A 15,302-nucleotide genomic window follows, 5' to 3' on the forward strand; every position below is an offset into this window, starting at 1 on the left:
TCTCCCTGCACTTGCGCCTCATTAACATTCCGCAGATGTCACTAAGGACTCAACACCAACAGGCTGAATGGACAGCATCATTTAGGGCTGCTCCGTATTCAGCAAACAGCAAATGATGCTTCTCCCCACGCCCGACCTGCCCATTAGCATTTGCAGAAAGCCCCCATTTGCATCGCGACAATGGTCTGCCCCTGAATCCGGAGTTGTGGGGGCACTGGGCATTTGTTGGCACAATTGTCCTTTGTGCCCACTCTAGTGGCCAGGCGGGGAGCACGTCCCAGGGGCTCACCAGTGATGTGGCCGGGTCAGAGCCAAATCTCAATGGCATGTGATGAGGCCACGGGTAGCCCAGCACCCAGTGAGGTGGGTGCTCAGGCTCGATCTTGCCCAGCCAACTCCCAAGGAGGATGTCCACCAGTAGCCCCAAGAAGCAGGGAGTGGCTGCAACCCCTCTCCAGAATGCTTTCCGCCCTTCTGCCAGGGCACAGTGACCAGACGCAGGACCCATCATGGGTCAGCCGCCTGCAAACCAAGAGCTTGGCGGGCCAGGCGCCAGCTGCCCATAAGCACAAAGGGTCAGGAACAACATGAACTTGTCATCCTCTGCTGTGCTTGAGACAGTGACATTATCCTCACAACTACGAATAAGCTGGAATGTTCTGGTGGGTGCTGGAACATTCTGCTGGGTGCTGGGAAGAGGTCCAAGAGAGGAGGGATGGACACAGAAATGACAGAAGAGCAAATGCACAGAGCACTGAGGAAGGGGACAGCTGCGGGCACACGCAGTGCTGGTTCTGGACCCCCGGTCCCCACTCCACCAGGAATGGGGGGTCAGCATGTATGTGCTGCTTCCTCTCTGCCAGACTTGGGGCACCAGACACACAGTATGACCAAGGCAGGGCCTGGCTCTCAGCAGCCCAGAGTCTGGAACAGAACAGGAAGAGGGGTCCCTCCAGGGTGGGGGCAGGCCTCCTGGAGGGACATGCCATGGGTGGAAGGAGCCCTAGGACTTTGACAGGCAGATGCTGGGCCAGCAGGAGCCAATGCAAGGCTTGGAACACCTGACGTCCATGGGACCATAGCAAGTGGTCTGGGAGAGCAGTGGGCATCCTTGAAACCCCAGTGGCCCTGGCCAGCCCTGGTGGGTCGGAGCTGAGGGTCCAGGCCCTGTCCCCACTCCTCATCCTATATGAAGGCTTCTTACCAGAATTGTCACAGCACTCCACCAAGAAATGGTCTGGCCTCCGCTCCTCTGAGACGAGGTCACACGTGATGTGAGGGACCATGAGAGTCCTCTCTCCGGGACTCACTCCATTGTCCTTGTCCAGTTTGAACTTTTTTTTCTTTACCTAAAAAAAAGACAATGAATTGGCGGTTCCTGGGCATCCTGTGCCAGGCCCTCCGCCGGCCCCAGAACACCCACCCAGGGGCAGCACCAGCTGGGCCCCTGCTCCAGCACCCTCACACACAGACGAGGTGGGCAGTGGCTTATGGTGCTGCCAGGGTTCCTGTGGGGCTCAGCCCAGTTGCTGCCCTGGGAGTTCATGGCCAACATGGGCAGGTGGCAGGAAACTGGCAAACATAAATATATAAGAACACACCAGGGCAGGTGGTGACAAAGGCTGTGGCCAGCAGGGGGTCAGAGCCTGTGATGAGAGGGTCAATGGGGGCCAGCAAAGACTTCTTCGAGGAGAAGACTTGAAGGAGGTGAGGGAGCAGGCCATGTGGGAATCTGGGAGAATAGTCGAGCATAGGGAACAGTGGGTTCAAAGCCTACAGAGGCAGCCAGAAACGGGCAGAAGCTGCCAGCCGACCTCATCCTTCATTCACTACTCCAGTCAAATCCAGAGTCTCTCGCCTCAAGCCTGCTGGAACTCCCCCGCACTGTGACCTCAAAACCCTCTTCCTCGAGCTGGGATGCCACCTCCGTCCCCTGCCGCCTGCCATACCCAGCACGGAAAGCCCAACATCAAGCCCCTCTCAAGAGCCTTCTCTCCAGCAGCTGGCCAGAATCCAGCCTGTCCCATTCCTGGGGGCTTCCTCTGGACCTCCCAAAGCCCCGGCCTTGGAGCAGCCAGTCCCACATGCTCCGGAGCCTGGGGACACTGGCATGGCGGGGGCCCAGCACAGGGTGTACACCCTCAGTGACTAGAATGGTGCTGACGTCCACTGTGGGCTACACTGAGCTGAAACACCAGGGTCAAGTCCTAGCCGGGAGCTGTGGCTCTCACGGCCTCCCCACCCACTAGTGAGTGCCCCCGTTCTGGTGGCAGGTGGGGGCTGGTTACCATGGCAGACTTCTTGGGCTTGGGGCTGGGGGAGAGCAGAGCGTGGCTCCGGGAGGGCTTCCGCATGTAGATCTTCCAGGTGGAGGAGTCGGGATTCTCAGCTGCGTAGCACCTCCACACCGTCTGAAACCAGCAGAAGGGAGAGGCTGTCCCCTGCTGAGCGCCGGACGGGGCCTCAGGCAGAGAAGTTGCAGCCCACCCCGAATCCTGCCCGTGCATCCCTCCTGGCAGGACAGCCAGGCATCCTGTGTGCCAGCCCCGCCTCTCCCCAGGCTCAGGGCATGGCCCCTCACCTCCCAGAGCCTATTCATGCCCTAGACAGCCTGGCTTGGCCCCTTCCTATGTCAGGCAGCTCATGGCCTGACACACTGACTGTCACTTGCAGCTCAGACACCACAGAGGCTTTCCCCTGTGAACCGCAATCCATCTGCCACCACCTCCACCCACCAGGCCCTCCTGCACTCAGGCCCCGCATAAGGCCCTGGAGATGCCTAGTTGTCTGCCTCCTCTCCAGGCATGCACGGCAAGTGCACAGGCAGGTGCAGAACTGGACAGCGGGGGTCCATCCAGTGAGGACGGGCTGCAGCAAAGAGGTTGGGGGGGCGCGACCAGGCAGAGTGTGAGGAGCAGGGCCCCTGGGGCTGGTGGGAGGAGAGACTGAATGGCCAGGAAGCAAGGCCCCTCTCAGAGACACAAGGCAGGGCCCACGGGTCCCAGCACCATCCTGCAGTTGGGAGGAGCCTCCGGATGGCACATGGGTCCATTCTAGAGGCGACTACCATGCAGGGGATGACCCAGAGGAGGAGATGCCATCGGCAGGGGACCTGAGGGGAGGCCGTGCCACATCTAGGTGGGCAGAGATGGGACAGTAGGGGGTGCCACGAGCTTCCTATGAGGATACATCCTGGGGGTCTTGTCACTGCTGGCGGCCATGGGAGTCTGAGAAGGACGAGGTAGGGACTGTGCTGGCACGCTGGCAGGGTTCCTGGGGTCAGTCATCTCACCCTTGTGATGGGAACCCAGGCAGACATGGCAGCCAGTGGGGGGCATGTGTAGCCCTCACATGCACCCAGGACAATCAGGAAAGGGCCACAGGCCCACTGCCACATCCATGCCAAGCTGCCTCCACATCCCACGGTCCCAAGCAGCCTGTGCATGTCCTACCCGCAAACACGACATCACCTGGCTGCCTCGTGCTTCCTTCCTTGGTTCACACCATGTGCGCTGACCTAGGCCCCAGCTCCAGTCTTTCTGCCGTGGGTGCATCTGCACCCCCTGAACTCACCGGTAAACCTGCCTTCTAAGAGATGCTCATTCCCGAGGTGTGCGATTCCTGGGAGCAGCCCAGGGCTCCTCAGGACAGCCACCCGTGTTCCCGTCCTGCAGGCGGTCTGCCCATGGCAGGCTGGGCCGGTTTTACGGGCCTGATTTATGGTCTCCCCGAAAGGAGAAACTGTGGGGTCATAAAACTGGGCCTGAGAGGGGCCTGGCCCCTCAGCTTTATGGCCACTTTTATTTCCTTCCCGTCCAGGTATAATGTCCAGGCCCCAGACGGTGGGTTCCGGAAGGGCTTCAGAGGAGCGAGCAGAGACCCGGGCTGAGCCACGGCTCTTAGGCTGAACAACGGACAGCTGCCCACCCCTCATTGGGGCCCTGCCGGAGGCCCCTGGGGGGCATTCAGCTCTGGGTGCGCGGGGCGGGGGCCACATGTGCGCTGCTGCTGCCCCGCTAGGCAGAGGGCCCCACATCCACGGCCAGATACATGACGACGCCCATGCTCCAGAAGCCCCTGCCCGGCTGCTCCTCAGGCAGGCCCTGGGCCCACTTAGCCCCTGCAGGGGCCAGCGACTAAGACTCTCAGAGACAAGATTTTCAAATGGGTCTTGTGCGTTAGTCTTCGTTTGCATTAAAAGGGCTGCCCAGTTCTCTGGTGTGTTTTAGGAGCCTGGGGTCACAGACCAGAGCTGAGTGTCTGGGGGCTCAGGGCCACCTGCCTCCTCGCCCATCTCCAGAACCTTCCTTTCCCCACTGCTCTCAGGCTTTGCCTCCTCAGGTCCCCCAGCCCGGGAGCCTCTGGGAAGGTCTCCTTACAGCAACCTTGGGGTGAGGGGAGTGAGAAGCTGACTTGCCTGGCTCCTCACCAGGCAATGAGAGGCCTCAGGGCACATGGAGCCCCTTGCCCACCACCGAAGGCCTGGCACACTGAGCCACGGGCCCTGTGGGGGCAGCTGCTGGGTCTTCTGCAAGCTAAGCGGGCACTGTGAATGCAGAGTGCGGCCCGTGCTGTCAGATCGCTGGTCCTCACCTCCCGTCACCCAAGAGCATTGAGCCCCGTGGGTGCTGGGAGTGGCCCAGAAGGCACTGAGGCTGCACAGGCAGGGCCCTGACCCCTGTGGGGGAGGGCCACAGGGGGACCCATTGCTCCTCCCTTCCAGACTTGCCCCCATGCAGAGCAGGGGCGGCCATAGAAAGAGGAAGAAGATGAGGGAGAGAAATGACACCAAGGCTGGCCTCTGCAGCCAGGAGGTGAGGGGCCCAAAGAACCAGCCACACCAAATCCAGGACCGGCCAGGCCACCTCCTTGTCCCCCAGCCCAGCCTGCAGAATGTGACCCTCAGTGGGAGCTGCAGTGGATGGTGGCGGACTCCCCCGACTTCTGGGCCCACCCTACCAGCATTGCTGGATGGTTCCCGGCAGCAGAAGTTACGACAGGTGAGCACGTCTGTGCTGCGAATGTGGTTCTTCCATGTTCTGGAGAGATCTGAGCACACGGTCTCGGGAGCTTCATGGGTCGGTCACTTCAGGGCGGAGAGTGGTTCCTGACTGCCAGAATGGACGCTGGCTTGTATTTGCCCAGACGGACACAAGGCAACACGATGGCCATGTGGGAGGACAGCAACAAGGCCGCCGCGGTGGGTCACCTGAATGAGCGAGGCTGCCGCCGGAATCTGCCGGTTGAAGTGTTTCTGCCTCTGCTTCTGCTGCACCTTCAGGGCAAAGCCCGAGCCGAGGATCCCCTAGGAAGGGACAGAAACCAGGGCTCGGGTCACACAGGTGACCACTGGTCGGGCCTGGCCTGTAGAACGCAGGAGCTGGGGAGACAGGGTGGACACTGGGTCACTGGCTTGGGGAGGCCCGGCCCGCTTGGCACCGCAGGCCCCACAAACGAGGCTGGCACCTCTGGCTCAGTCAGTCTGCCTGGGCAGAAGGCAGCCCCATCCAAGGGGGCTGCTGCTGCCACCTCAGGATTGCCCCTGTGATAAAGAGGACTAGCTCATTGGGGAGGGAGCTCCCCACCTGCAGAGGAGATCAAGTCATATACCTACACTTGCACATGCATGTGCATATACACACACATACTATCCTATGTGATGTATTTACACATGCACATACACTACACACATATACTGGACAGCACACACATGCCTAGACACACACAATACACATATACACATATGCCATACATGTACTGCACAGAGACAGCACATATACACATCCATGATCTATAGACACACATACATATGCAAATACACACCCCATGTATACCTATGTGACACATATACACACATACACATGCACACACGTACACACACTATGTGGTCTATAACACACATGCTCATACTATGCACATACCACACATATACACGCATAACACACATGCCGACATACATACATAGTGAACTAGAAGATTCTAACGCACACAGTCTATGATTTCTGGAAAGGACATGGATGGAAGCCCCTCCCAGGCAACAGCACAGGACCGCTCCCTCCCTCACCAGGCACATGGACCCCACCTCCGCGGTCATGTTGAAGCCACATTGGCACCTCCTCCCTACCCTCAGGGACCAAATAAGCTAGGCTGCACCCCACCGTCTGCCACAAAAGACCCAGCCATCACCATCAAACCATGCTAGGCTGCCTCCTACACTTGCTACAAAGGACCCCACTGGGGGTTGGGAACAGGAGGGCAGGTGGCTTCCAGAGGCCCTGTGGCAGGTGAGCTGGGTTCTGAATGTGCCGCGCCATGAGTGAGTCTGTTCACCGGGGGACCCCTAGCCAGCCCCAGAGTGTAGAGGAAAGCCAGAGAGCGGTGGAGATGCCACGCAACATGGAGCACCTACCGCCGGGAGTGCGAAGAACGAGATAGCGAAGACGGAGAAGCAGGAGGCAATGGTCTTCCCGACCCGCGTCTGGGGCACTTTGTCTCCATAGCCAATGGTGGTGACAGTGACCTGCAAGGAAGAGGGGCAGCAGTCAGCAGTCAAGGCCCCAGAAACTCAGGATGAGCATCTGTCCAGCCCGAACCCACCTCCACTCAAGACCTGCCACCTTGTGAATGGAGGCCAGGGAGACATCTCATCACCAGATGGCCAAGTGGCTTGGCCAGAGGACCAGTGCCAGAGCAGTGGACAGTTGTGTCTCCCAAACTTAACACTGCAAAGGAAGCACGTCCACCGGGCTGTGCACAGGAGCTCAGCACCAATGGAGGACCAGGGCCCGCCAGCCGGACAAGCAGGCCAGGAGGCCCACCCCATGGGAAGGCCAGGCGTGGCCTCCCTGCTCCACCCGTCTGCCCCATCCCCAAGGAGGTCCACCACCCAGGCCACCGACGTCGCTCTGCGCCAGCCCTCAGAAGGCCGGAAGCTCCCACTGAGGCTGGTCCTCAACAAAATGCCAGGATGGGGATGACATGCCACTTCCTGGCGCCACTCCGGGCACCAGATGTTTCGTTTGTCCTTTTTTTTCTGAGAGAACCAGACGCAGTTCGATCCTTCTTCTCGGTGGGGGAGGTGTCCATCCAGGGTGTGGTGGAACAATGGGAGTGAGGGGCTGCTCCCACCCCGCCCCCACGCCCACACCAGGCTCGCTTCCTACTGGCATCTGAGGTTTGCTCTCTGGGGCCTCTGCCGGCTGCAAATGCCCCAGAGTCTGGGCTGTGGGGCTGCCTGCAGGGTGTTCAAGGTGCCAGCTCCGAGCCTGGCAAGGGGACTTGGGGTGGCCCAGAGTCACAGCTTATCCTGTCACACACTCACATCCACACACCAAGGCAGCAGTCACGGTGGTCCTGTGAGCAGGCAGCCTGGCTGGCACCCGCCTGCCCCATGGGCTTGCCAGCCTGGCTTCTCCTCTCCAGGGCCTCCAGTCCTGGCTAAGAACTGCCTCTGGCAGGCCCAGGAAGGTCTGTACGGTGCCCTCATTCCGTCCCCTGCCCCATGAGGCTGGCACAGGGCGTGGGGAGGCCATTTGACAGACTCTGACGGAAGACAAGGCCCAGAGAAGAAACAGTGAGTTCTACAGTGGTGACCACCCACTCACCCCAGCCCCCCAGAGCCCTGGGTCCTCGGGCCTCCCTGAGCTCTCCACCAGCCACTGAGGGCGGAGGGAGGGAGCAGAGAAGCCCAGTGGCCACAGCTGGGCAGGGACACACACATGTGCACATGGACAGAGACAGACAGGCACACACGAATCAGAATCACTTGAGCCACCCAGGAAAGGCCTGCGGGAAACGGGAGCCACGGAGGAGCCGGGCAGCAGGAAAGGGCGTGGCGCAGAAGACTGAGTTACACCAAGGGCAAGTCACTTCCTGGGGAGGTATGGCCACGTGGTGAGCTCCCATGAGCGGGGATATTACAGGCTGGCCGCTGCTGAGCCCCCCAGCCCGACCGTGCGTCTGTTTATGGTCCCCCTGCTTCTGAGAGCCATCTCCCACAAGTGCCCCCATGGAGCATTTCCCTGCCATGTCAGTGTCCCTCAAACACACATCCCACATACAGACGCTGAGGGCACCGGGCCTCCTACTACTGGGCCTTTTAAAGGGATCCCCGAGCCTGTGCACGTGGGTGCACACTCACAAATGTGCTTCACACACGCGCGCTAAGACATGCAACAGCCTGATGTGCTCAGGCAGCAGCGTGGCACACACAATCACATGCATCTCAAACACACACAACACAACAAGGTCACATGAAGGGGGGCTGGCACACTCGTCAAGCCCAACTCTCTGGGCACGCTTAGGCCCAACAGCTTACACGCACACACAGGCATGCACCCCGGACCATGGCCTAGGCACCTGCAGGGTGCAGCAGGGGCCACGGGCAAGGCCACTGGCAGGCTGGCAGACAAAGGGGCCTGGGGAGCCCAGAGCCCCCAGAGGGCCTGCACCCCACACGTGAGGCCCGGGTGCATGGAACCAAGGCAGAGGGAGCTGCCAGCGGGGCGGGGCATCCAAGACACCACACCCAGCCCGCTCGTGGAAAGCACAGTCGTCTTTCATAAAATTATTTTATTTACATAATCATATGATGGGTTTCCTATTATTTTAACGAATGAATATAGAAACCTTTTTAAAATTTCTCAGTTTTATTTTCTAATGTGGTATCAATAGTTAAAACCCACATAAACAAAAGCTCTCTGGGGTCTTCAATAATTGTTAAGAGTGCAAAGGGGTCCCGAGACCCACAAGTTCAAGGATGGCGCCACGCGGGGAGTGAGAGGCAGGGTGGCCTCCGAGACGTGCAACCAGGGAGGCGCAGGAGGCGCTCCCACGGGGGGAGAGTTTAATGGGCGCCTGAAACTCAGGCCTCAAGACAAATAACATGTAACGTAACATTTTAAATTACCAAAATTAATGCAAAAAAACCCCCACGATGACTGGGAACCGGATGTAGGTGGGGGAGGGAAGGGGCTCACATGGAAGGCCCCGAGGGCAGAATGGAGCCTGCGCCCATCTCCCCCAGCAGACAAGAGCCCTGGAGGGGGGGAACCCCATCCGCGTCCCCTGGCCCCCATGCCTGGTCCCAAGCTGCCCAGGAGGTGCTGGCACTCCCTGCTGGCCGGGCGGTGGGCAGAAGTGGGAGAGCCCCGGGCCAGGTGTCCCCCAACCCCTCCGTGGAGGGCTAAAGCCCAGAGCTGGGAACCTCAGCCTCCCCTCTCAGACCCTGTCACAGACCCTCTTTGTCAAGTTAAAGACATCCTTTCAGCTCTTTGAGGAAATGGCCCATCCCCGCAGAGCTGTTTGTTTTTCCTGAATTCACAGACACAAGCAGCTCAGGAATGGGCTGTTTTATAGCTGCTGTGCTCAGAACTTGTCCTCGATGGCGGGCCATCCAGAATGCAGATCTGCACGTCCGTCCCCCAGGCCCACAAACTCGGGGAGACACAACCCAGCCGCTGCAGCACACACTCCCCCCGCCCGGTGCCGCCCGGGCCATGGCGCACACAGGCTGGCTCACATGAACCCATGGATGGCATCCTGCCCATGACAGGACCATGGAGGTGGGCGGGGGGGTGGGGGCAGCCAGGCCATCCTTGTCCTCCCAGGAGTGGGAGCTGGAGTATGTCCTGCACCGTTTCTGTCTCTCCTTTGTGTCTTCACTCACATTTTGAGGACAGGAGGCAGGAGAGAACCTTCCAGTTCCCCCCCACACACGTTCTGTCCTGAAAAGCTGGCACTGGCACCATTTTATTCTCTCCTTTGTAAACAGCCTTCCCTTCAAGGGAGATAAGGGCCTGCCCGGAAACCCCACCTCCACTGTGGAGGCCGTCAGCCTGCGGCCACCCCAGACCAGGCCCACCTGGAGATGTCATGGTTGTCCATCCAGAGGGAAAGGGCAAGAGGACGATGCCAACGCAGACACTTAGGGGCTCACATCACAGGTGGCACCTCTGATGGGCAAACTTGAGATGATGCTATGCGTTAGGCACCATCTTACAGAGGGGAAAACTGAGGCTGGGGGTCAGTCACTGTGCCTGAGATCTCCCCACTGGTAAGTGACCGAGCTGGCACTGAACCAAGGCCCACATGACCCCACAGGCCATGCCATGCCATGACGTCAGGAGGCCTGCAGAAGAAGCCTGAGGCTGGAGGCTGCTGCCCCGTCACAGGCCCAGGCCTTGCGCAGCCTCCGGCCACCGACCTGCCCGGACGAGGCTGCAAAGACAGAGCCAGGGAGAGGGCAGCCTTGGGGAGGAGAAGCGTGGACAGAGGGGCAGGCTGCTGAGAGGCAGGGCTGTCTCAGGGCAGCGAAGGAGGAGCAGCGGTCCTGGGCTCTTGTGCCCAGGGGACGCCCAGCCCCGGCTTGTCGTGGGGCTGCCCCAGGAGACCCCAGCCCAGCTGGTGGAAATTGGCCGTGAAGGGGGCAGACGCCGGTCCGCAGGGGCCGAGGGAGCAGCCCAGGCCAGCTTGCAAACTACGAGCAAAAACAAAAGCTGCCCCAGACCCCAAAATAAACCCACTTCCTTTCAGCAGGAAAAAGGAAATCGATGAACACAGATCCGTGCTGGCCCGGGGCTTCTCGTCCCTTGAGTTTATCTTCTCCCTCACAGCAACCTTGGATCCTGGGCCCGGTTGAGTACCGTGGCCCCGCTCAGCGTGGCTCACAGGCCCTAGCACCCCTACACGGGGATACGGACTACAAGGACTGATGAGAAGGGCCGTGCCCAGGGTCGTCCTGCAGAACCACTGGGTGGGGTCAGGACCTCCCTCACCCCTCCTCCTGAGCGGGAGCCCCAGACAGAGGCTGACATGACGCCGTGGACACCCTGGGTGCCGGCCAGGCCACGTCTACCCCGCAGAATGGCCAGGCTCAAGGTCCCACATGTTGGATGCCCAGGCGACTCTGCCTTGAGAGCTCAGTTCAGATATCACCTCCTCAGGAGGCCCTCCTGGATTCCCAGGGCGGGCAGAGGAGGTCCTCCACGGACCCAGCAAATCTCTGTGTGCAGACCCCGTCTGTGACTCCGAGAGCACAAGACCAGGACTGCCCAACCCCTGCTGTACCCTAGTGCCATGCAGAGCAGCCTGCAGCGACATGCCTGACATCACATCCAAAAGTAAAGAAATGTGCCCTCGTACCAAGAGCCAGCCTCGCCAAGAGGCCCGCGGCGTCCAAGGAACGTCTTCACAGCAACAGAAACAGCCGCTGCCTTCCCGGGATCACGGCCCACTCAGTGAGCCCCACAGTGGCCCTAGGAGGTTGACCTGTTGTCTCTCCCATTGTACAGATGGGGAAACTGAGGCACAGAGCAGTCATACGCTCTGCCCTGGCCCCAGAGCCAATGTGGTGGTGCAGCTGTCTTTGCACCCCAGGAAGCTGACTCCGTGGTCTGCCCTCCCCATCTCTGCCTCACTGACCTGCTCTGTCATTCATTCATGAGCCCCTGCCCTGCTGCCAGCCTTGCCCAGGCCCTGGGAAAGGGAATCAGACACACAAGGTCCCTGGGACGCTGGAGGGGCCGCTCTGTGAGGAAAGTGCTGCAGGCAGGTTGGGGGGGTGGGGAGGCAGGGGCAGAACAGGACCCTCAAGACTAGCAGGACTAAGAGTGTGATTGGATCATGGCAGCCATAAACACTTGAGTGTGAATTAGCTTGCTGTAGGGTCATCACCTGGTGTCTAGCTTTGGGGAGCACCAAGAGAACCACGGCTGGTAGCGGCCCTCTAAAATTTACTACAGCCTTTACTTTGTCCTCGTCCTCTCTGGGTGCCTGGCGCCCAAGGCTTTCTGTGTTCTCACAGACAACTCTCCAACAATCACAGAAGTAGGTACTCACACCCATTTTACAGATGAGCCCAGAGATGTTGGGTAACCTGCCCAGGGCCACATAGCTAGCTGGTCGGTGGTGAAGCTGGGATGCAGTACCACGTCTGACTCCAACCCCCAGCTCCTGACCACTACATTACCCCACTGCCTCCTGTTTCACTGTTTCCTGATGCTGACCATGTTTCTTCCCCTCAGGATGAAGCTGGAAAGTTCTTACCCTTGCTGACATGAGCTGAACCCCACCCCAGAGGAAACCAATTCTGTACACCACCCTCACGGGGCCTGCCTTGGCCATGTAAGAAATCCCCCCAGGTGTCGGTCAGTGGGCAGTAAGTACAGAGAGATGGACCTGCTTTGTGGACTCCTACTCATCCTGCAAAACCCAGCTGTAAAGGCCTTTCTCTGGCTGGGCTCCCAGAGCCTGCATTTCTCACGCCATACACTATAGTCTACAGAGGAAGGATCATACTGGGGTGGGCAGTGGCCTGGGGACAAGCAGACCCTCTGTTCTCTGCTGCCCAGCACTCCCAGGCCTTGTGCGGAGCTCCCGGCAGAGAAAGAGCCCTGGAACGGGTAGGGTCTGGGTGCTGGGGGGCTGGCCCACCATACCCAGGCCCACACAGCCTCAGTTTCCCCAGCTTCAGACGAGGTCCTGACACTGGCCCTACCCACTTGGCGGTGCTACCAGGGCTTACATAGGAATGTCTGGGAGGCCCTGTCCTCACCCAGGCCCCACTCAGCCCCTAGACCCCTCTGGCCTCCTCCTGCCAGGATGCCGTACAGCCTGGGAAGCCAGGACCCTCTGGAGTCGACGGCTAGGGAGAGAGGGGACAGGAGTCAGACTCTATTTTAGATGGTGGCTGAGACGCAGAGCCGGCTCCCAGCCTTTCACTCTCAATTCTAAATTTAGACGCAGGGGTAAACAGAGCCGGGCAGGCTTCTGATTTGAGAGACCCCCAGGCGCTAAACAGAGGAGCCCGTGTGTGCAAAACTGCCTTTCCCTCCACTCCGACTTTCATACAAACAAACGCAGTTTGTTCCAAGGGCAAAGAAAAAAGTCTTAAATCCTCCCCAAACACCTCAGCAGCCAGGTGTGGGGCGCCACATGTAGGGGAGCAGGGAGCCCTCACACCCGAATCAGGCGTCCCCACCCGGGGTGGGGGGACATCAGCCGCTGACCTGGCACCTTTGCTGGACAGAGTGGAAACTGAGGCTGTGAGAGGAGGGACCTTCTCATGAAGTCCACCTGGGCCACCCACCGTCCTGGGCTGAATGGCATCCCCCCGAAATTCTTGTCCACCTGGACCCTCAGTATACAAGCTTGTTTGGAAATAGGGCCTCTGTGGAGGTGATTAAGTTAAGGAACTCGAGTTGAGATCATCCGGGGTTACCCAGCTGGGCCCTAAATCCAACGACAAATGTCCTTATAAGAGACAGAAGATGTGGCCACAAGCCCAGGAGCACCTGGAGCCCCCAGAAGCCGGAAGAGGCAGGAAGTATGATCCCCTGGAGCCTCCAGAGGGAGTGTGGGCCTGCGACACCTCGATTTCAGGCTGTCCTCCAGAACTGGAAGAGAATACGTTTCTGTTGTTTAAAGCCCCCTAATCTGTGAGACTTCATTGCATCAGCCCCAGGAGACCCCAACACCCACTGTCCCGGGTGCCATGGACAGAACCGTTCTACGCACATCAACTGACTCATTCATTCACACAACAGACACCCACTGGCTGAGCCCAGATGCTGAGGACACCTGGGGCCACACCTATGGCACCCACAGCCCAAGGGGCTTGAGAGCGTCTCCACATGGCGGGTCCCCAGCAGGATTCGCCACCGCTCTCCAAAGGAAACCCAGTGGACGGCACTTCCCATACCCCAGCCGCCCAGACGCTCTATTTTAGGGTCCATCTCTGAGAAGCTGGGCTGGCTCCTGGCTGGCCCCTAGCCCAGGCCTGGGGAGGCGTGCAGACCCAGCAGAGATCAGATATGGCCCAGCTTCCAGCCCTCGCTCCCGTTAGGTGCCCTCTGGCAGCACCCCCCATTGAGCAGACCTCCTCCTCGGCCTGCTGAGGCCGGGGAGCCGTGGACAGTGTTGGGTAGGGGGGTGGCGTCACTCCCCCTTGGGGTGAAGGAAGCCAGGACAGAGGAGACAGAACAACTGCCGGGGCGCAGTTGCAGTTGGCAAACTGGCCCGAAGCCCCGATCGGGGCCTCCCCGGCTTGCGTTTCTTGGGCTCTGTTTGTCCGAGACACGCCAGGAACACAGCCCATAACTCAAGGCTCGGGCTGCTCCCGACCGGACAGCTGCAGGGGCAGCCGCTGCTATGAATGGGAGCCGTTTGCCCTGGAGCCCCGGCAGAGGGGGCCCAGGCGGCCCAGGGGCGCAGGGCCCGGCAGGAACAATGGCCAGGCCAGGGCCCGTGGTGACCGAGGCTGGGGCTGCAGCTGACGGCGCGGGCCGGGGCACCCGTGCCAAGCTGGGCACAAAGGGGCCGTTTTCCCGGCCGGTGGGCGGATGTTTGCACAGGTGTGGGAGTGGGAGCGCCCCGGCCGCGGCCAGGGGCAGGGAGCAGCCCGCGCCCTCAGCCCCGGGCGCCAGAGGCAGGGAGGGCAGCGCCGGCCGAGCCCGCTTATCAGCGCTGTGGCGGGCAGTGCCCCACGCGCCTCCTGCAGCGCGGCGGGTCCCTGGGAACCCTCCCGACTCTGGGTAGCCTGTTCCTACATGGGCCCTGCCTGTCGCTAGGACGGGACCCCTCCGCCAACCACGGGCAAGCTCCCTGCCGGGGACTGAGCCCGCCCACCCAAACCTGCTGGGGCCTGCCACGCCTGGGCTGCGGGGCACAAGCCTGCAGGAGGGCAGGCGGGCAGACAGAGCTGGAACCTGGGCCTTCCCCAACCCAGGAGCTTAGTCTTTGCCCTCCCTGAGCAGCCTGGCATGTTGGAAGCTTCCAGAAAACACGCTGACTCAGCCAACATCAAGAACCCCGCTGCGTGCCTGGCCTCACAGGGGTGGGGACGCAGAAACGGCAGGGGCATGTGCCTGCCCAGGGAGCCACAGAGTGGCATCCCGCCCCGCCGAAAAAAGTGGGGATGGGCCTCCCTCCTGGAGGAGGGCGGGGAGCCCCAGGAGAGAGCCTGGCCTGCCCCTTCTGGAAGGGAACGCATTGGGGACAGACACAGCTAGGGCCTGGCACAGCCGTTGTCCCCCACCCACTGCCCCTTCCACCCTGCGCTGCCCCCAAGGCCTCGGCGCTACCTCATGCAGGCTGCAACCCTCTCCTGCCCCAGCCGGAGTGAGCCTAGACATCAGCCAGCCTGCCCCCAGCTCAAAGGGACTCCCCCTCGGCCTTGCACAGCTTGTAACCAGGGCCAGTGCCCCACTGTTGTCACCCACGCCACCACTCCAGGCTCAGTTCTAGAGCGTCCTGGGGCACTAGCTCCTTGCACCCCGAGAGCATGTTGAAGGAGGTAGTGTTGC

The 15,302-nt window shown here is 60.4% G+C and overlaps 1 protein-coding gene across 1 annotated transcript in view; it reads right to left on the reverse strand.

Annotated features, from left to right (window-relative positions):
• Window positions 1–15,302, reverse strand: part of LOC138917602 (potassium voltage-gated channel subfamily KQT member 1-like) — a 106,745-nt gene that overhangs the window by 46,972 nt on the left and 44,471 nt on the right. The window contains 4 exon segments of the mRNA XM_070234701.1: window positions 1,205–1,349; window positions 2,289–2,411; window positions 5,210–5,305; window positions 6,410–6,520. Of these exon segments, the coding sequence (XP_070090802.1) occupies window positions 1,205–1,349; window positions 2,289–2,411; window positions 5,210–5,305; window positions 6,410–6,520 (475 nt within the window).

Source organism: Equus caballus, chromosome 14, assembly GCF_041296265.1.
Source record: "Equus caballus isolate H_3958 breed thoroughbred chromosome 14, TB-T2T, whole genome shotgun sequence".
NCBI classification, from domain to species: domain Eukaryota; kingdom Metazoa; phylum Chordata; class Mammalia; order Perissodactyla; family Equidae; genus Equus; species Equus caballus.